We start from the raw sequence: 18,506 nt of genomic DNA, 5'->3' as shown, positions 1-18,506 counted from the left end.
CTTGACGTTGCCAAGCATAGGGTACCAGTGAGCAGCGCGTTAAACTTTCTGGTTCTTGATCATGGCTAAGTCTAGAGTTGCTCATCTGTCTAGGTACATGGCTTTGTGTTTGGGACCCCAGCTCAGGACAGAGCCCAGAGTACTCATCTGAGGGTCTCCCTGCTGAGGGCTTCATTGTGGCCTCAGAAGCAAAGTTCCCCACCTTGCTTGCCACCTTGCTTGGTATGTTACAATCTGGCTCCACCTCTTTTGAGCTTAATGAAAGTTTCTTCTTAGTAACATCCTGTCCTTTGTACAGAGGGAAGAATCCTTGTTCTCACATTTTCTAGGAGACCAGTGTGGCCAGGACACAGTGACCTCCTGTCAGCTTTTCCTCATTTTGGGTTTTCTTTTCCCAGGCTCTGGCCTAGCTGGTTGCTCACTCACAGAGCCCTCTACTTACAATGGCTTTTCCTTAGCTCTCCCTGCCCGGAGCTGCTCTCAGGGCCTGACCTGCATCTGCGAGGCTCCAGCTCTGACTCTCTCTGGCCCTGCCCTGCTTCCTAACCCAGGCGCTCTGTCTCCCCATAACCCGGGCCTCTCGCTGCTTTTGTCTCCTAGCCTAACCATGCCAGGGTCCCGGGCCTCCACGGCTTCTGCTTCTGCCGCAGTCTCTGCGGCCCGGCCCCGCCAGCACCAGAAATCCATGTCTGCCTCCGTACACCCCAACAAGGCCTCTGGGTTGCCCCCCACGGACAGTAACTGTGAGGTGCCTCGGCCCAGGCAAGTGTGCTGGGGTAGCTGATGCACATGTCCCCTGGCCTGTCCCACCCCTGCCCTGCAGTCTCTTCTCACCTGGAGGTACTGCCTCGTTTTTGTCAGCTTAGCTACAAGAAAATAGCTCTGTTTATACCCCCATGATCCTAGGACACAGATAATGTGATAGTAAGGCCTTTTCCTCAGTCCTCAGCAGGGGTGCAGGAAGCTGTCCTGGAGCTCCAGGTGGAAGGCAAAAAGCCAGAGAGCTCGGTACCTCCTTAGCTTTCCTTAGGGATAGACAGTTATTCTCATTGTCTCCTTGTAGGTCCAGGGCCAGCTCTATCCAGCCTGTACTGCTTGCATACATGGGTCCTCCTGTCTCCCCTCCCTCCCTCCCTGCACCATCTCACTACTGTCCTCAGTGGTCAGTCCCTTCCGTCTGTGTCCTCTGTGATGGCTGCTTCCTGCCCTAGCGCTCCCCGTCCCCGTCCCCGGGACTGGTGTGCTTAGTGCTGGTGCCTCCCTGTTCCTTACATACGCTTTGCCCCTATCTCTCTCCATAGCACAGCCCCCCAGCGCGTCCCTGTCGCCTCCCCCTCCGCCCACAACATCAGCAGCAGTAGTGGAGCCCCAGACCGAACTAATTTCCCACGAGGTGTGTCCAGTCGAAGCACCTTCCATGCTGGGCAGCTCCGACAGGTGCGGGACCAGCAGAATCTACCCTACGGTGTGACCCCAGCGTCTCCCTCTGGCCATAGCCAGGGCCGGCGGGGGGCCTCTGGCAGCATCTTCAGCAAGTTCACCTCCAAGTTTGTCCGCAGGTGAGAGGGGCTGGGAGCAGACCTTCCCACTTGCATGGTGGTTGGGATGGAGATAACAGAGCTGGGATTGGGGCCTCAGCAGGACTGAAAAATAGAGTTGTTTTCAACATCTCAGGCACCTAGACTCATCCTCTTAGGCCTTTCCCCAGCTCTTCTCAGGCACCCCTCATTCGATGGCCCCAAGCAGATGGGCGATGCCGCCTCCTCTCTAGGGGAGTGTGAACTCAGATGCTAAAATAAAAGCCCCCTCTTCTCTCCTGGGTTCCCATGGAAACTTATATTTGGTGACGCAGCTGCAAAGTCATGAGGCATGAGCCAGGCTGGGTTGACAAGATTTTCCTAGTCTATTCTTGCCCCCTTTGACCTCCTTCCCCTGTTTGCCCTCCCACAGGTAGATAATGTCTGGCTCTAACTATATTCTTCTGCCCCAGGGTTTCCCAGGGCAAAGCCCACAAATAAACTGGCTGCTGAGGGCTGCAGTGGCCTCTCGTGCAGCTCCAGGGTTCCCGTGCCTTCCTGGCCTAGACCCAGGTGGGGAATCTCTTCATGAGCCTCTCATGCCTGAGCCCTCATCGTAAAGAGGAGTGGTTTAAGGTGGCTTGGGATCTCCTGGGGTACTTTGTTCCCCTTTGTACCCTGCAGTCTACACTGCTGAGAGCCAGGTGGGGTCTTTGAGAGCAGACCTACTCACCTGCTGCTCATCCCTTTACGGATCCAAGCCACAAGTCATGGGGGAGGCTGCAGGGCGAACAGAGCTCAAGCAGGACTCTAGGCTCGCTGAGCGGCTCTTCTACAACTGGGGAGACCCTAGAACCTGGAAAGCCCACCCCCACCTGCTGTCCACACACCGTCTTGTTGGTTTTTTGTTTTCTGTTTGTTTGTTTGATTGGGGTTGGGTTTTCTGTTTGTTTTTTGGATTTTTTGGTTTCGTTTTTTGTTTTATTTCCTTTTTTATTTTGTCTTTTTTGTTTGTTTTTTTTAGAAATCTGTCTTTCAGGTTTGCCAGAAGGTAGGCGTTGAGCCCTCTCTGTGTGTCTGTCTGTCGGTCTGTCTGTCGGTCCTGCCTCCATCACTAACTCCCCCATTGGCTGATGCTTCCTGTCTTTCCGCTGACCTTGTCTATGTGGACCTCTGTCTGCTATCTTAAAGGGATGATGACTTCTCTGGTGGGGCCACAGCCCTAAGCTGATCCTTCTGCCCCTGCCCTTCACACTGGCAGGACTTGGAATACATGGTCCCCTGAGAGGACATTTTAGGTCCCTCGGAGCAAATGGCTTTGAAAGTGAGAGGCCTCCCTTGGTCTGCAGGTGCTTGTCCTCAGAAGAGAAGAGACCTCAGGGACTCTGTCTCCCTTTAAGATTGTCTCCTCCTTTAAGATTGTCTCCTCGTACCTGCCCAGGTTTGGGTCATATTGGGCTCCTTCCCCTTGTTGTGTGCATGCGCTACAAGTAAGCTCCACGGGGTTGAGGCGCATCTGGAATGGCGTCTCATTTCGGGGTGTCCTGGGCTCGCTGAACCTCAGGGCTGTGACCTGTCTCCCATGGACTGTGGAGGTACTACAGGGACATTAGGGTCCCTTGGCTAGTCTGACTCCTCCAGGCCCCCCAAACCTTTGCCTCATAGATGTAGTATAGCACCCCCTTCTGGTGGATGCTGCAGAACTGACCCAGCCCACCCTGGCATAGCATCTGGGCGCTCACGCTGCTCTCCTCTGGGCTGTTTCCTCCAGATGTCGCCTGAGCCTGCCAAAGAGCCAAGAGCTGGATATTCTCAGGCAGGGGTCATTCTGCCGCCAGGCCCTGGTGGAACAGCAGGAGGCCCACACCCTGCTCCTGCATCTCCCTTCCTGGGACAGAGCCTGGCTTGTTCAGCCTGGCCATGTCCTCTGCAGGCCTAGGTACGCCAGGTTCTAAGCTGCAGACCGAGGGCCAGATTGGGAACTCTGGATTTGCCTGGCAGGTGTATTGGCTCCCCAGCTGAGGGAGAAATGGGCCAGATGTGATCTTGAGATATCCCTGCCTACCCACCTCACCCCAGCTCACTGCATGGCTGGCAGGGGCTGCCCCACAGGGGCCTGGAGAGAGCAGCTGGAGCCCTTCCTTTGTACACTCGGGCCCTGCTCACAGTGTGCTCATTGGCATCTGTGTCTTGTGTCTTCCTGCTCCTTTTACATGTGCTGCTGCTGCTCTCTCCTCCTTCTCGTCCCTCCTCTTCCCTGTAGCCCCCAGTATTCCAGCTCTGGGCACTCATCTTCCTGGCAGGAGCTGGAGAAGCCGCTCAGCAGGGCCAGACCTCTTTCTCACCTCCCTAGAGCCCTGCCCAGCCCTTGCTTTGTGTGAGCAGCCAGCCTGGCAGCCAGCAGTAGGGGAGTCAGCACAGTGTCCTTGCCCACTGGGCCACAGGCACCAGACCCAGGTGTCTGCCTGACAACAGTTTTGACACAGTAAGCCTCTTAGGAGGCTTTCCGCCTTCTAAGACGGACATTATGGCCTTTACCTCCATCTTCAAAAAATGACACCCCAGTTATTGGCACGGAAATTTGCTCCCAGCCCTCATTCCAGTAGCAGGCTTGAGCCTGGGTGGATGATGGAAGGGAAGCTGCTGGTGTTGGGTCATGTGCCTGCACAGCCACACCCTCTTCCCCCAGAGCTGGGGCTCCTTCCACCAGCACTGATCTCTGGGAATGTGGGGAGGGACAGCCCCCTTGGGGTTCCTTGTCAGGGGCAGTCAGGCTGCCAGTATGAGGCACTGCAGCGTTGGCCTGCAGGTGACTGGCAAGTAGCATTTGGGCGTGGGTCCTGCCCATCCACTGGTGGCATGTCCCCAGACCCAACCTCACCTGGGTCTGCAGGGTGGAAGGAGCGAGAGATCCCAGACTAAACTCTTCCTCGCTCTGTTTTTTGAGGAACCTGAATGAACCTGAAAGCAAAGACCGAGTGGAGACGCTCAGGTGAGAGGGCTGGAGCCAGCCCAGGCCACCGGGCCTGCCACAGCCTCCTGCTCCTCTCTTCCTCTTGCCGTTGGCTTTCTCTGGCAATTCTGCCCTGCCTCCTTCTTGAGGGCTCCCTTTCCTCAGAAAATTTCCCTTTCTCACATGTACCTGCAGTAGTTCTGGACCCTGCTTGGGTCCTGGTGCATTATGGATCCAGAGCCCTGGCAGGGAGGGGTTCCTACTCCAGGTTCCTACCCCTGCTGGCCTTGCTGCTCAGCCTCTGCCTCAGCCTCATGGAGGACAGTCTGCTTGGTGCTGCTCAGTGCACTTGTTTCCTGCCTGATCCCCTAAAGAACCAGTCACAGCATGGACTGTCACCCACCCCAGCTGGCCTCTTCTCACCCCTCCATCCTGAGAGACAAGAGCCAGAGGCCTCCCATGTCCCAAGTGCCACACAGGACAAGGGACGAGCTGCTCCCTCTTCGGCTGCTGCTGCACTCTTTCCTGCTTTCCTCTGGTCTCAGGGTCTGTCTGCCAGGGTGGTTCTCTATGGGTGGGATGCTCAGCTCCCATCTTATGCCTCCCTCTGCCCTCTCCACAGACCTCACGTGGTAGGCAGTGGAGGCACTGACAAGGACAAGGAGGAATTTCGGGAGGCCAAGCCTCGCTCCCTGCGCTTCACCTGGAGCATGAAGACCACGAGCTCTATGGAGCCCAATGAGATGATGCGGGAGATCCGCAAGGTGCTGGACGCCAACAGCTGCCAAAGTGAGCTGCACGAGCGGTACATGCTGCTGTGCGTGCATGGCACACCAGGCCACGAGAACTTTGTGCAGTGGGAGATGGAGGTGTGCAAACTGCCCCGGCTGTCTCTCAACGGTGTTCGGTTTAAGCGGATATCGGGCACTTCCATGGCCTTCAAAAACATTGCCTCCAAAATAGCCAATGAGCTGAAGCTTTAACAGGCTGTCAGGAGGGGCAGCAGAGGCCCACCAGTGGACTTGGCTGCTTGGGCCAACCCTGCATCCCCCTGGGAGAAACTGCAGGATGAATTGGTGTGTCTCCCCTGCTGGCACTTGTCCCCTTCCAGGCCCTTCTCAGTTTTTTCTTCCATGTTTGTGGGGGATGGGAAGTGGTTCTTCTCCCTCCCACATTCACCCCTGCCCAGAAGTCCCTCCCTTCCCCTTTCCCCCTACAGGAGGCAAAGGAAGGGGAGGGGGCTGGGGGGGGCAGGGCTCCCCCTCGGTACTGCGGTTGCACAGAGTATTTCGCCTAAACCAAGAAAATTTTTATTACCAAAAAAGAAAAAAAAGAAAAAAAAATCCCAGCGGCCACCTTTCCTCCCTGCCCCATTGGGACAGTCAAGACTGGATCTGTGGGGCTCCTGGGAGGGTGGCTCAGGGCTGGAACACTCTCAGGCAAGAGTGGTGGAGTTCCCTGGCAGGCCCTCCGCCAGGCCCTCTTTGGGCTTCTCCCCTCTCCCCACTTCTTTCCCCCTTCAAGCGACCCACCAGAGGTGGCCTTCCCTGCCCCCAAGCCCTTGGGCTTACAGGCCTTTACAGTGAGGCCCAGTGGGGTACTGCACAGCCCTGGAGAGGGTGGGCGGTGGGACCCTGGCTCCCTCCACACCATATCCTCTGTCCTTCCCCAGAGCTGGGCACTTCCTTCCATGAGCTGCTGTGGGGATATGGTTCCCCTCCTCAGAAGTCTGTGCCATCTTCAGGCGGGCTGACCCCAGTACTGGTAGAGGGGAGGGGAATGGGCCATGGGCTCTCAGCCCCCAGGGGGCAGCTTGGGAACAGGGACACAGCTTCTCCGTTCTGGGAGTCTTTGTCTGAAAGCACAGCCCCTCACCATCCCCCTACTGCTTCCCCTTCCTTGGCATTAATCTGGGCACCGTTCTCATCTCACAGCCTTGCCTTTTCTTCCTGGCATTGCCGCCCCTCCTCTCAGGAGACTGTCCAGGGCCTCCATGGCTGCCTGGCGGAAGGCTGGATTGGGCGGCAGGGCCAGGAGTCTCTTGTCCTCCACAGGGTGGGGCAAAGTAACTCCTGCTTGCTAACCTCTGAGGCCAGTGTGTGAATGGGTGGCTGTAGGCGCTTGGCTGGTGGTGGCCACTGCATCCCTTAATTTATTTCTCTGCTGTTTCAGTTCTTGAGAAATTGGGGAAGTCCTACAGAGGCTGCCCCTGCCCTCACCTGAGTTGTACATTTTTTTTTTTTTGTGATGGGTTATTTTTTATTTTTATTATTATTATTGTTTTTTTTGTTTTGTTTTTTGTTTTTGATTTATGACAATTCCACTCTTGGCCCCAGTTGTTGTCCTGTCACTCCCTCCCCTGTCCATCACCCTGGCTCCCAGACCAGGCTCAGCAACACTTGGAGTCTTGGGTTCCAGGAATAAACCTTGCCAACCTCAACCCTCCAGCCCCGTGCTCCACTGGCTATGGCTCAGACCAAGGGCTCCTCCTCCCCCTCTTGCCCTATGGAACAGCCCGGGTGCTCCAAGGGGGCCAGGAGGGCATGGCTTGGCTCCCAAGATAAGGGGTCGGGGCCAGGACACCCAGGCAAGGTGGCCCCTCCCTGCCTAGCCCCCTCTCCCCCACCCTGCACTTAGTTTCTCCTCTGGATCAAATATGTAATAAAGAGAATGTTTGGAATCTGAGCTGCTGCCTACTGTTCCTTCTCCCTGTTGGGCGAGGACCCAGTCCCCACCCCTGGGCAAGATGTGGCCCTGCCTGCCTGCCTGCCTGCCTGGCAGAAGAGAATTGGTTACTGTCTAGGTCCCGGTGGAGGCCAATGCTGGGTGGCCAGTTGCCTCCACCCACAGCACACATGAAAGACTCATACATTCAAGGTTGCATTTATTTTTTAAAAATGTTGAAAAATAAACCCATGTCTGTGTAAGTCCCCAACCCTTCTTTCTCCAAGCTTTTGGGGGTGGACAAAGTGGGTCTCCTCACAGCTACCCAACATTCTTCCCACCAGGTTTCTGCCATCCCCACCCCAATTCCCTTCCACTGCACCTGACTTATTGCTAAAAAGAAGGAAAGGTGAATGAGGCCAGCTAACATCCTGTCCTCTTCCCCCATCCCCCAGGCTAAAGTCACTACCCCCACACAAAGGGTAGGCCCAGAGGCCAAGCCCTCTGCAGGCAGGCAGGCAAGGAGGCAGCCATTCCAGTCACAGCCAGGAAGCAAGAGTCCCTGCAGGCCCTGAGATCTAGCCCCTGGCTGGGGGTTTACAAGCTCAGCTGCCAGGAACACATGCAGAACCCACAGGTCCAAGCTGTGCCAACTGGCAGCTTTGGGTATTTGAAAGACCTGGCAAGAGCCCTAGTCCCTTCTGTCCTTAGTGCTGCCAGAGAGATCCAGCCAAGGGGTTCAGGAGCCTCTGGGCAATGGAGGAATCAGGCTCAAAGTGAGGGTGCAGGGGGCTCCAAAGGAGCTCCAACCAGAGTAGGTGGAGGCTGAGGACCAGGGCGGGCACTGTGGCGAGAGGCAGCCAGGGCAGGGCGGATGAGCGGTGGTGGAGGCTGGTTGGGGGCCAGCCGAGGCTGCAGGAAGCGGCCCTGCTGCAGGGGAGGCGGCTGGCGGAGCAATGTGGGAGCTGTGGGCAGAGGTGGCCTCAGCAGCGGGGGTGGCTGGGAAAGCGAGGTGGGCGGTGGAGGTGGGGGCGGTGCAGGGGGTACTGATCGGGGTACTGATGTTGAGACAGATGTAATCTGGACCTGAGGGGAGAGAAAAGGGTGAGGAGACTGCTCCTGCACACTCATCCTTAGAGACTCACCTCTCCTCCCTGGAGACTCACCCCTGCTTCTCACCTCATCATCTTCTTCTAGGGCTGTGGCTGGTACAGGAGCCCCACGCCTGGCCTCTTCCGTGGGGACAGGAGCTGCAGGGGTCCCATCCTGCTCAGCCTCCCATTCCTGCAGCACCTCTTCCAGGTTGAAGCGGCGACGATAGCTCACAAAGAAGGTCTTCACTTGGGTCAGAGTCTTGTTCCCAATCACCTCTGCAATAGCCCCAAAGTCTTTGCCATATCTACGAATAGCTGCAAGGGTCAAAAAAGGCATCAAGACTGTAAATGTACCTCAGAACCGTTTGCTTCCCCTCATTCTCAGCTCCTGGAAAGGTTAAAGGTCTCTAGGGTTCTTGGGACTCGCCATGGCCTGACCCACCTTGAACAGCCAGAAGTTGCTCATCAGTGGTCCAGCGGGAGTTGAACTTGGTATTAGCCTGGAAAGCAAGGAATATAAATAACCATTAAACTAAACTAAAAATATGCAAAGGGAGGGAGGGAGGGGATGGAGAGATGGTCCAGCAGAGGTAAGAGCACTGACAGCTCCAGCAGACTAACCGCCACCTAAAACCTAGGGTATCTGGTGCCCTCTTCTGGCCTCCATGGGCAGTGAGTATATATGTGGGGCACTTACAAAGATATAGAGAAACACTAATACAGGAGACAAAAAAATAGTCTCAGCTGATAAAGGTTTCTGCCACTAAGCCTGTTTGTTTGCGGATCCCCAAGGTCCACAACACAGGCTGCGCAGTAGTGGTGCATGCCTTTAATCCCAGCACTTGGCAGAGGCAGGAGGATCTCTGAGTCCAAGGCCAGCCTGGTCTACAGAGTTGAGTTCCAGGACAGCAAGGACCACCCAGAGAAACCCTGTCACAAAAAACAGAACTCCTCCAAGTTATTCTCTGACCCCCACATAAGCACTAAGGCTGTCTGTCACCACCTCACCCCATCCGACCCCACTGCACCATAGTTAATAAATGTGAAAAGGTGTTTGCTTCCTACGCCGACTCCCCTCCCCATTCCGGTCTTGCCTCTGAGGAAACCCCCCTTTTGTACCCAAGTAAACAGAAGAGCCTTACCTCAGGGGGGCGGAGAGGGTCAATGCCGCCCTCCAGTGCTTGGCGGAGGCTGCTATTGGTCTGCTTCATGCTCTGGACCTACAAAGGCCAAAAAGGCAAGCAGAGCATGCACCTCTGCATCCCATGAAGGCCAGCACCACCCAACCCACCACCACCCTGCCCACCCAACCTTGGGACACTGCCAATTCAGCCCTGGTGATGACAGGGTTTGGTTTGGTTTTGGTATTTTGGTTTTTTTGAAGGACCCACAGCCTCAAACTTGTTATAGAGCAGAGACTGGCCTTGAACTCCTCTAATTCTCCTGCCTCTGCCTCCCAAGTACTGGAATTACAGTGACTGTACAGCACCCAGCTTTATATTTGAGATCAGGTCTTGCTTGGGGCTTGCAGAAGACAGAGGGACAAGACAGGCAGGTAAAAGTGCTTGCCACAAAGTCCAGAGACTTGAGTTTGATCCTCAGAACAACTTACATAAAGGCAGAAAGGAAGAACTGGATGAGGACCGTGGCATACATGCTGATAGACACATTATACATGCATGCATACACACATCATGCATGCATGTACCTGGCATACCTTTTCTTGCCACCAATTCTGAACTGAGTTTGATCCCCAGTACCTACCTACTAGAAAGAACCAACTCCCACAGATCATCTGACTTCTACACCATGGCATGGGTGAGCCCCTCCCCCCCCCACCCAAACACACACAAAATAACAAAAAAATGAGATAGTGTATTCCTAGATAGCAGTGTATCCTCAGATAGCCTCAAATTCACTATGTAGCCAAGGATAGTCTCCTGGGTTTTTTTTGGTTTTGGGGGGTTTTTTTGTTGTTTTGTTTTGTTTTTTTTTTTTTTTTTGGTTTTTCGAGACAGGGTTTCTCTGTGTAGCCCTGGCTGTCCTGGCACTCACTTTGTAGACCAGGCTGGCCTCAGAAATCCGCCTGCCTCTGCCTCCCGAGTGCTGGATTAAAGGCGTGCGCCACCACGCCCAGCTTGTTTTGGTTTTTGGGACAGGGTTTCTCCATGTGGCCCTGGCTGGCTGTCCTGGAACTCACTCTGTAGACCAGGTTAGCCTGGAACTCTGAAATCCACCTGCCTCTGCCTCCCAAGTGCTGGGATTAAAGGCGTGCGCCACAACCGGCCGGCCAAGGATAGTCTATGTTTAATGCCTAGAAGAGCTAGAGAATAGCTCAGTGGGTAGTGTTTGTCTGGTATGCACAGTACCCAGCACTGCATCAACAGGACAGGATGCTAATGCCTGTAATACCAGCCCTTGGAGGGTAGAAGAAAGTCAGGAACTCAAGCTTACCCTCTATTACAGCACAAATCTGAGTCTGGCCTGGGATATATCAATCCCTGTTCCCATTCCAGAAAAAATGCCAGGGAGCTGGCCAGACAGGCAGGTAAAAGTGCTTGCCAAAAAGCCTGAAGACTTGTATTTGATTCCCAGAACTCATGTAAAGGTAGAGAGAACCACAGGAGCTATGGCACATGCGCAAACACACACACACACACACACACACACACACACACACAGAGCAGAAAATAATGTCAAGTTAAGTCCCTGACAATGGAACAGAGCCAGGCTTGACACTGCACCATTCCCCTTATACCTATGCTGTCCCACACAGGAACCGATGACCCCCTCTGCATGGTTCCCTTTCCTTGGGTCCCCACCTGGCGCTTAAGAGAGATGAGCTGTGAGTCAAGACCTCGGAGTGTGAGGTTAGCAAGGTCTGGGCTTCCCGATACTGCAGTGAGGCCTTCAGGACTCAGGTACATGCCCTTGGGCGGACGTCTCCGAGTTCGAAGTGGGTGGTGGCGATACTGAGATATCTGAACCTCCTTCTTCCCAGGACCAGGCCGTGCGTTCAGAGGTCTGGATGGCAGAGGCTGAAGGGAGATAATATCATGTGCAGTCCAAGGACAAGCTGAGGGGCGGGCAGGGCAGGGCAGAGCAGCTAGGGACCTCACCTCTCGCTTGGGGTCCCCAGTATCCGGTTCCCCCTCACTCATAGCTCCTCGTCCCTCTTCTAGCTCATCACTGCTGACACAGAGCCAAACAGAAAATGAGGGAAGGCCCAACCCAGAATACTGTCAGCCCCCTCCCCCCTTCCCGGTGCCAGCAACCCCCACCCCCACCCCCACCTGTCTTCTTTGTCCTTGCGGCCACCCAGCCGCCTGGCCTGCCTGTCCATCACACTAGTTCGACTTCGGGTCTTCTTCCAAGAGTAGTAATACTTCACCAGGCTGGGAATCACCTTGTCAGGTAGCTGGGGAGGCAAGGCCAGAGACAGGAGGCCACCTGAGACTCTGGCCCCAGGTAAGCTGTTTGGGACTCAAGGGCTGAGGAGCATTCAAGGGGCCATGAACATAGGCGTACCATCTGCTGGATCCGCTGGAAGCACTTGCCATGGAACCCAAAGGCCTGTTCAAACAGCACCTTGTCCTCCACCGTCCACTCATCAGGGAAGGGAGTGAAGTTGGCTAGGTCAGCCAGTGATTTCTCCACGTCGTGTTTATGCCACAGAAGCATGCCGAGTGCCTGGTCCAGGACAGAAGCCACTCAGGTTCTGCCACGGCAGCACTGCACTGCCTGGTGGGCCCCACTCCCATCCCTCAGGGCCCCCACACACCTGCTCAATGTTATAGCCATGCTTCTCCTTGGCCATTGCAATGTACTTGTCAACTGCAGGGGGAAAGAGGAGGGTCACATGGAAGCCCCACAGTAAAGACCACTCGTCGGCCCACAACCCCCTATCAGACTTCCATGTTAGTGGGACTAACAGCTCATTTCTTTTTTGTTTTTTGGGGTTTTTTGTTTTGTTTTTTCAAGACAGGGCTTCTCTGTATAGTCCTGGATGTCCTGGAACTCACTTTGTAGACCAGGCTGGCCTCGATCGAACTCAGAAATCTGCCTGCCTCTGCCTCCCAAGTGCTGGGATTAAAGGCGACCGCCCGGCAACAGCTCACTTCTAAGGAAGAGCTGGCCTTAGGAGGACAGGAGCTAAAACCCTGTTCCTGAGACTGAACGTGACCTGGGCCCAGCGCACTCACGTTTGGCATCTGATACACAGTGGTTGGGGGACCACACCAGCATTCCCTTCAGCTCCTTGTTGCTATAGCGTGCAGGGCTCTCTGAAAAGATGAGCAGAATTAAACTGGTGGCACTCACAGAAACAGGAGACCACTGAGCAACACAGTCAAGCGGGGAGGTGAGGCCCAGAAGGGAAGGAGGAGCTGAGACCCAGACAGGAAGGCAGAGCAGGAAAAGTAACAGTGCCACGGGGCCACCCACCCCGCCCACCGCCTGTCCCTCAAGCAGGAGTCAGCCAAGAGTTCCCAGGTGGGGCTGCAGGCCAAGCCATCAGCCTCCACCCCTCCCTGCCGCCCTCCCTCCCTCCATGTCTGTCCTGCCACTCACCAGGCTTGCACTCCGGAATTACTGCTTGGTAATTGGTTCCAACTCGGATCATGCTGTCTGTGGAGCCAGGGGAGGCAGTCAAGACTCCAGGGAAGTAGGGGGAGGATATAGTGAGGGGAGGTAGCTGATCTGGAGTTCTCCTTCCTGACCACTCAGGGACCCCCCACCATACAGGAGACTCACTTTTCCTTGATAGTGCCCCCAGCTACCCTCTGATAGAAGGGACTAGGAGAGTCATATACCCTGCCTAGTCATGGCCATGGGGGGAAGGGGAGGTTAAGAGGACACTTTTAAAGCCCAGGCCAGAGCAAAGTGCTTTGTTCTGGCTGGGGGTGGGAGCTTGGAGGGCTGCCCCTAGATCTGGACCACAGCCTTGCAGAGAGCTCGGGGCTCCTCCCCACATGAGCTTCACAGCTCCGCATGGAGGTGTCTTCCCAGTACCTGGTCCAATCAGACCTCAGTCCCCTGCAAGGCTGCAAGGTATGAGGACCCAATCCATCCAAGTGAGGCATCCTAAGCTCCCTCAGCGACTGAGGGCAAAGGGGAGGTGGGTGGTCAAGGGCCCAGCCTGTAGATTTCCTGTGCCGGCAACACCAGGCACGAGAAGGCTGAGGTTGCAATCCAGGAGAGGCAGAAACCATCTGTGGTTCGCAACTCTCCCCCCCCCCCCAACCTTCCATGATCCCTCCCCGGATCAGCGCGCCTTTAACCCTAGGCCACCAGGCTCACCATGAGAGTGCTCCTCCTCGCTGCTGTCATCCTCCGAGTGCGGCTGTCCGCCGTTGGGTGCCGTCTTGGCCCGACTTCGGGACAAGATCCCGGAGCCCGCACTGGGCTTCTCCATTACTGAGGGCATTACCCTACCCGGCAGCCCCGAGGGGCACGGGATCCTTTGGAGAGCGCAGGAGCTTGCCGCGCTTGCCTCGAGTGCTGCGCCCGGCCCGGCCTGGAGGGGTCGCCACTGAGGCTACGAGAGGCAGGAGGTCAGCGTGGCTAGGGTCCGGGAGGTCGGGGCCCCGGAGGGCAGCCCTAACGCTCACTGCGACCCCCACGGGCGAGGACGGCAGAAAAGTTTGTGAAGTGGGGGTACGGGGGAGACGGCGCGGCCGGGGGCACGCTCGCTCCGTGCGCCCCTCGGGGCTGGCTCTCCCCCGGGGAGAGTCGGGGCGCGTTGCCCTCGGGGAGCCCCGGAGCCCCGCCGCGCGCCTGCCCACGCTGTTTGGCCAGCAAGGGCTACCGCGCAGTGGCCGCCGCAGCTGACTCCGCGCCCCTCGGCTGCGCTGAGGATGCCCCGATCCCCAACGGAGGTAACCCTGCCCGACCCGACCCCACGGCAAGCACGCCAGCCGGCTGGAGCCCCGGCGGCAGGACGGCGCGCACGGCGTGCGGGGCTGGAGCAGAGTTGCCGGGAGGCGGGCGGAGCGCAGCCGCGGGCGCCGCCTCGCACCCTCCCCGGCGCGCTCGCTCGCCCCGCCGCGCTCGCGCTACCGCCGCTCGCTCGCCCGCTCTCCGCCGCCGCTCGCTCCTCGCGCACACAATGAAGCTGCTGGCAGGGAAGTAGTGCCGGCTGCGGCCTCAGCACCCCTCCCCCAGCCGATGCCTCCGCCAGCTGAACATCTGGCCCTGGGGTGGGAGGGAGGGCCCGGGGGGCGGGGCCTGGGGCCGGGGCTAGACCTCCAGGGGGTGGGGTCAGGACCGGAATGGGGCGCACGTACCCCCCCCCAGGGAGCACCCTTGGTGTCTCTGAGTTCTCAGACTTGGCCCTTTTGGGTAGACCCCAGTGCCCCCCAGGAGAAGCCCGGGGTCAGCCCCACCCACAAGCACACCGGTTCCACACACTACTGGGCTCTGGTTACTGTGGCCTGCCCCGGGGGCCCAGAGGCCGCCTGTCCGACCGCCCGGGTGGAGCCCAGCTTTTCCTTCCATTTCCCTTCCTGCCAAGGAACTCCCTGCCCCCCCTTCCGCAGGGAGAACCCCCCTTCATGCGCCCTTGGGGGCCAAAGCGGATGGGAGGCCGGACAGGCGCAAGATGAATTTCTTCAAGAGCCACTGGGCTATAACCTGACTTCTGCTAGGTCTGTGGGTCCCCAGGGGTCACCCTAGTGTCTTTCAACTGCTGCAGTCTGCACCCAAAACTGTAGTATCAAAGATTGAGGAATGAGTATGAAAGGTATAGGGCAAGTTCTGGGCTGAAAGGGGCGAGCTCCTCACTGGGTTCACTGTCACCCCAGCTGGAAGCAGCATCCCCCCTCCCCCCGGACAGGCACAGGCAGAGTGACAGACAGGGAAGCGGGTTGGGAGGCACAGACGGAGTTGGGGGAGGGGGTGGGCAGAGACTTTCAAAGCCAGACCCAGCCACCCTGCCAGGCACACAAAGAGCCAGCGCACTCACCGGCAGCAGCTCGAAGCCTGTGAGCTGCGCCTGTGCCCGTCCCCGCCGCCTGGGGCACGTGCTGCAGCTCACACAGGCCGAAGCCCCCGCCCGCTGTCCCTCCCACGGGGAGCCCGTACTCCTGGACACGCCTCTACCCGGGCACACCCGCTATGCCCAGATCGAGCCGAGCCTGCACGCGCACCCTCCTCTCCCTTCCTTTCCTTGGCCACTCTGTAATCAGATTCCTAAATTTAGAAGCAGCCCTGGCCCCAACCGGGGATCCCTGCCCCCACCCACTGGCTGCGGCCGACCGGCCTGGGTCCTGTGGTCAGGCCACGACCTGGCTGGGGCATCCTGTTCCTGGGGGCTCTTTGCCTGCGGCCGGCAGAGTCAGACACGACCCCGCCTAACTTCAGCACTGTCCGGCCACATAGGGCCACCCAGTCAGCGGCCACGTTGCCCGCCACACCTTAGGCCAGGGTTATGGGGCCTTTTTTCCTCCCTTTAAATCATGAGCTGGGCACCAAGCCCCAGGGTGGGAAGATCTGGGACAAAGAAAGAAAAAAAAAAAAATGAACCAGAGGCAATCTGAGCTGAAGGGGTCTGTTCCAAGAGGCAAAGCGACTTTCAGTGGCCCCTAGAAATGAGTGGCAGAGAGCCAGACCTGTCCCCAATACCTGTACCTTATAGTGAGGTGCTCCTATGTCTGTCCCTTTGCCTAGCTAGCAACCATATTGTGCACACCACACTCTCCTATGATGGCGTCTTTCTTGCTTCTGGCACCCATTAGGCAAGGCTTCTATTGGGTCCCCCCTCCTCCACTTGCCTCCTTCCATAGGAGAACATAGGATCCCGGGTCAAGACCCCAGGCCTCAAGCATCAAGCTTAGTTCTTGTTTCTGTCCTCCAGGGCTGCCCCAGGTGCGCCAGCACAAGGCCTAGAGAGGATCCCAAGCCACGGGCTTCCCTTCCGTCTGGAGGCCACTTCTCCCACACACTGGGACCCAATATTGCTCTCACTTAGCCCTGGAGCCAGCCCCCCACCCCCACCCCCACACACCAAAGGAAGAGCCTGCTGTAGGGTGGGGGCAGGGTGGGGAGATTTTATTATTTATTTATTTATTTATTTATTTATTTATTTATTTATTTATTTTTGAGGTAAGAGGGCTGTCTGAGAGCCCTGATATAGTGAGCCTTCTGCCAAGGAGACACACAACACGGGAGGGGCACCAGAGTTTAAGGACAACTGTGGGGGCCACAGGGTGCAGAAGTGGCTGGTTTCGAGTGATGTATTTCACCCTCAAGCTGCAAGGGCGCAGGAGTGAGGCAAGGTCCCACCCCTCCCACCTGCTGCAGCCGCCCCCTCCCCAGCTGGCCCCCTCTTTTGTGAGAAGGCACACAAAGGACAAGGGGCCCCGGCCGGTCTGGCCATCTGCTCCTAGCAGCCTGGAGGCTCTTAAAGAGACAGCTCCCCCTCCCTTGCGGCCCTGGGACTGTGGGGTGTGGCTATGCCACAGAACCCAGTCCAGGCGGTACCCCAGGTCCCACCCACTCTAGTTCCCCAAGTCCTAAGGTCAGGAATCTTCTTCCCTCAGGCAAGGGGTGCAGAGGTGCCACGTGGCCAGGGATATGGGGTATGATAAGGGAGAGAGCCAGCCAGAGACCAGCCCCTCCTCTCATGCAGCCTGAGGAAGCTCAGAAGCAAGCAGCAAGAAGCTCACCTCCCTGAGGCCACCTGCAAGCCTGGCTAGAGCTCAGGTCTCCCGGGAGTGCTCTCCCGCCATTTTGACGGATGAGCTTCTACTCTTGGCCCACGGGGAGGGAAGGCGAACACGACAGCGCCCTGCCTTCTTAGGGATGCGAGCCAGGGCCCAGACTGCCTCACAGCAAGCCCAAGCCCACAGCCAGGCACATTTATCCCCTGTGCTCTTCCTGATGAGGGATATGGGGCCTTGCTTGGCCCCATACAGGTCTCTGCCTTTAGCTTGCCTCCCTTGCCTAGGCTCCTGGGCCCTCAGATCCCCAGGAAAGTCTGCTCTCGTCCAGGCAGGTCAGGGCATCTCATCGATTTACCACTTGGTTCACAGACACAAAACAAACGTGCTTGATAGCTCGTCATTGTCTTCACGGCTATGTTCTAAGAGTCTAGCATACAGCAGGCACTCAGCATTTGCTGAAGGAAACAGCGGACTTTGGGAGCTCACTGTCTTTCCCCTTAGCTGAGCTCCTGTGTGCTAGACCTGCTGAGCATCCTGCCTCCTCCCTCTTCAAGGTGAGGCAGAGGGACAAGGGTTGAGCAGGGATGCTGGGAAAGAAAAGGAAGGGTGACCTTGGGTGAGCCACCGGGCCTCCCCTCCTCTCAAAGGCGGGGGCAGCTCCAGCCAATCCCTAATCTGCCAGCCCTGCCAGACAGACTGGGACTGTCCGGAGCAGAGGCTGGAGGCTGGCTGCTGTGGTGTGGTGCCTGGGACCCTCGCCAGGCCCTCAGTGGACACAGCCAAGGGGCTAAACTTGGGGAGGGCGGCAGGCTGGTAGGCCTAGGGTGGAGGAAGGAGAGTGGGGGACCCAGGCAAAAAAACTGGTAGAGCACTGGGGGAGGGGCAGATGCTCCTCAGAGGAGGTGGAGGGGGGGGCCCAGAGTGGAAGGAGCCTTGGGAGTTCTTCCTGGCCCCTTCAGTGTTCCTCAGACAGGAATGCTTCCTTCAGAGCCTTGTGTGCCCCCTGGGGGCTTCCTGACGGGCTGGAAACCCAGGGTGTTTCCTCCCCGTCTCTGGGCCCTGTTGGTGCTACACTCCCTCCAGCAACACCCACTCCACCCCCACTTGTGCAAAAATATAATAATGAGAGGTGACAATCCAGTGTTTGGCACAACTTCAACTCAGAGGCCAAGGGGGCTCTGGGGCAAACCGAAGTAGTTAATGAACTCGGAGATTTGGACCCCAGGTTTCCTGATCCCCAGGGCAGGACCGGGAGATCGGATACCTGGAGCCAAGCGTCTAGTCTGGAGCACTAAGGGGGATGGGTCTGAAGGTCTTGGTTGACAGACAGAAAAGCTACAGAGGTCTCCCAGACTACGTAAGAGGCAGCTTCCAGCTCCAGGAAAGCTGCTTGAGTTCCAGAAGGTTTTTAGAAGTAAACGGCCCCTCACCCTCACCTGGATAACAGCTGCGCCCTCTAGCGGTGGCAGTCCAGCCCGGACTTCCCCAGAGCATGTGTCCTCCCAAGGAGGCTGAGAGTATTGCACCCTGAGGATCCAAGTTCCTGGACCGGGGACCTGGCCATTGGTGCCCAGCCACCTATCCTGGGCCATATGAGTCACTGAACCTTAGATTCATT

At 57.2% G+C, this 18,506-nt stretch overlaps 2 protein-coding genes across 18 annotated transcripts in view; one reads left to right on the top strand and one right to left on the bottom strand.

Annotated features, from left to right (window-relative positions):
• The window catches only part of Mark2 (microtubule affinity regulating kinase 2), a 66,919-nt gene extending 59,764 nt beyond the window's left edge, over nucleotides 1-7,155 (top strand). For 5 of the 16 annotated variants that reach the window (XM_029472372.1, XM_021152038.2, XM_021152035.2 and 2 more), the window contains exons 15-20: nucleotides 601-762; nucleotides 1,302-1,559; nucleotides 2,542-2,568; nucleotides 3,289-3,456; nucleotides 4,465-4,509; nucleotides 5,093-7,155. In XM_029472372.1, the coding sequence (XP_029328232.1) occupies nucleotides 601-762; nucleotides 1,302-1,559; nucleotides 2,542-2,568; nucleotides 3,289-3,456; nucleotides 4,465-4,509; nucleotides 5,093-5,453 (1,021 nt within the window). In that variant the 3' untranslated portion in view covers nucleotides 5,454-7,155. The remainder of the gene's footprint in view (nucleotides 1-600; nucleotides 763-1,301; nucleotides 1,560-2,541; nucleotides 2,569-3,288; nucleotides 3,457-4,464; nucleotides 4,510-5,092) is intronic. The other 11 variants (XM_021152043.1, XM_021152042.2, XM_021152044.2 and 8 more) reach the window with 6 other exon arrangements.
• Nucleotides 7,156-7,337: 182 nt separating this feature from the next.
• Rcor2 (REST corepressor 2) lies at nucleotides 7,338-15,267 on the bottom strand. Of its 2 annotated transcripts, XM_021152050.2 has the most exons (13): nucleotides 15,190-15,267; nucleotides 13,527-13,764; nucleotides 12,798-12,854; nucleotides 12,431-12,511; nucleotides 12,010-12,062; nucleotides 11,757-11,918; nucleotides 11,522-11,646; nucleotides 11,348-11,417; nucleotides 11,051-11,266; nucleotides 9,371-9,448; nucleotides 8,671-8,728; nucleotides 8,314-8,543; nucleotides 7,338-8,220 (listed from the first exon to the last, which is right to left on the bottom strand). In XM_021152050.2, the coding sequence occupies exons 2-13, from the start codon at nucleotides 13,651-13,653 to the stop codon at nucleotides 7,906-7,908; spliced, it is 1,572 nt and encodes a 523-aa protein (XP_021007709.1). In that variant the 5' UTR covers nucleotides 13,654-13,764; nucleotides 15,190-15,267; the 3' UTR covers nucleotides 7,338-7,905. The 2 variants fall into 2 exon arrangements, with proteins under 2 accessions (XP_021007709.1, XP_029328235.1); XM_029472375.1 differs by lacking the exons at nucleotides 8,314-8,543; nucleotides 15,190-15,267 and having other exon boundaries at nucleotides 7,344-8,220; nucleotides 13,527-14,231.
• Nucleotides 15,268-18,506: the final 3,239 nt, after the last annotated feature.

The sequence above is a fragment of the Mus caroli genome, chromosome 19, assembly GCF_900094665.2.
Source record: "Mus caroli chromosome 19, CAROLI_EIJ_v1.1, whole genome shotgun sequence".
NCBI lineage: Eukaryota > Metazoa > Chordata > Mammalia > Rodentia > Muridae > Mus > Mus caroli.
Note: the sequence above shows the minus strand (reverse complement) of the source record. Positions and strands in the feature narration are given on the sequence as shown.

What these genes read in the sequence shown, in the direction of transcription:
- Rcor2 (XM_021152050.2), bottom strand. Translation starts at nt 13,653, where the DNA reads ATGCCCTCAGTAATGGAGAAGCCCAGTGCGGGCTCCGGGATCTTGTCC. An exon ending in AATTCCGGAGTGCAAGCCTG is followed by an intron (nt 12,512 to 12,797) that starts GTGAGTGGCAGG and finishes TCATCTTTTCAG; the next exon opens with AGAGCCCTGCACGCTATAGC. An exon ending in ATGGCTATAACATTGAGCAG is followed by an intron (nt 11,919 to 12,009) that starts GTGTGTGGGGGC and finishes GTCCTGGACCAG; the next exon opens with GCACTCGGCATGCTTCTGTG.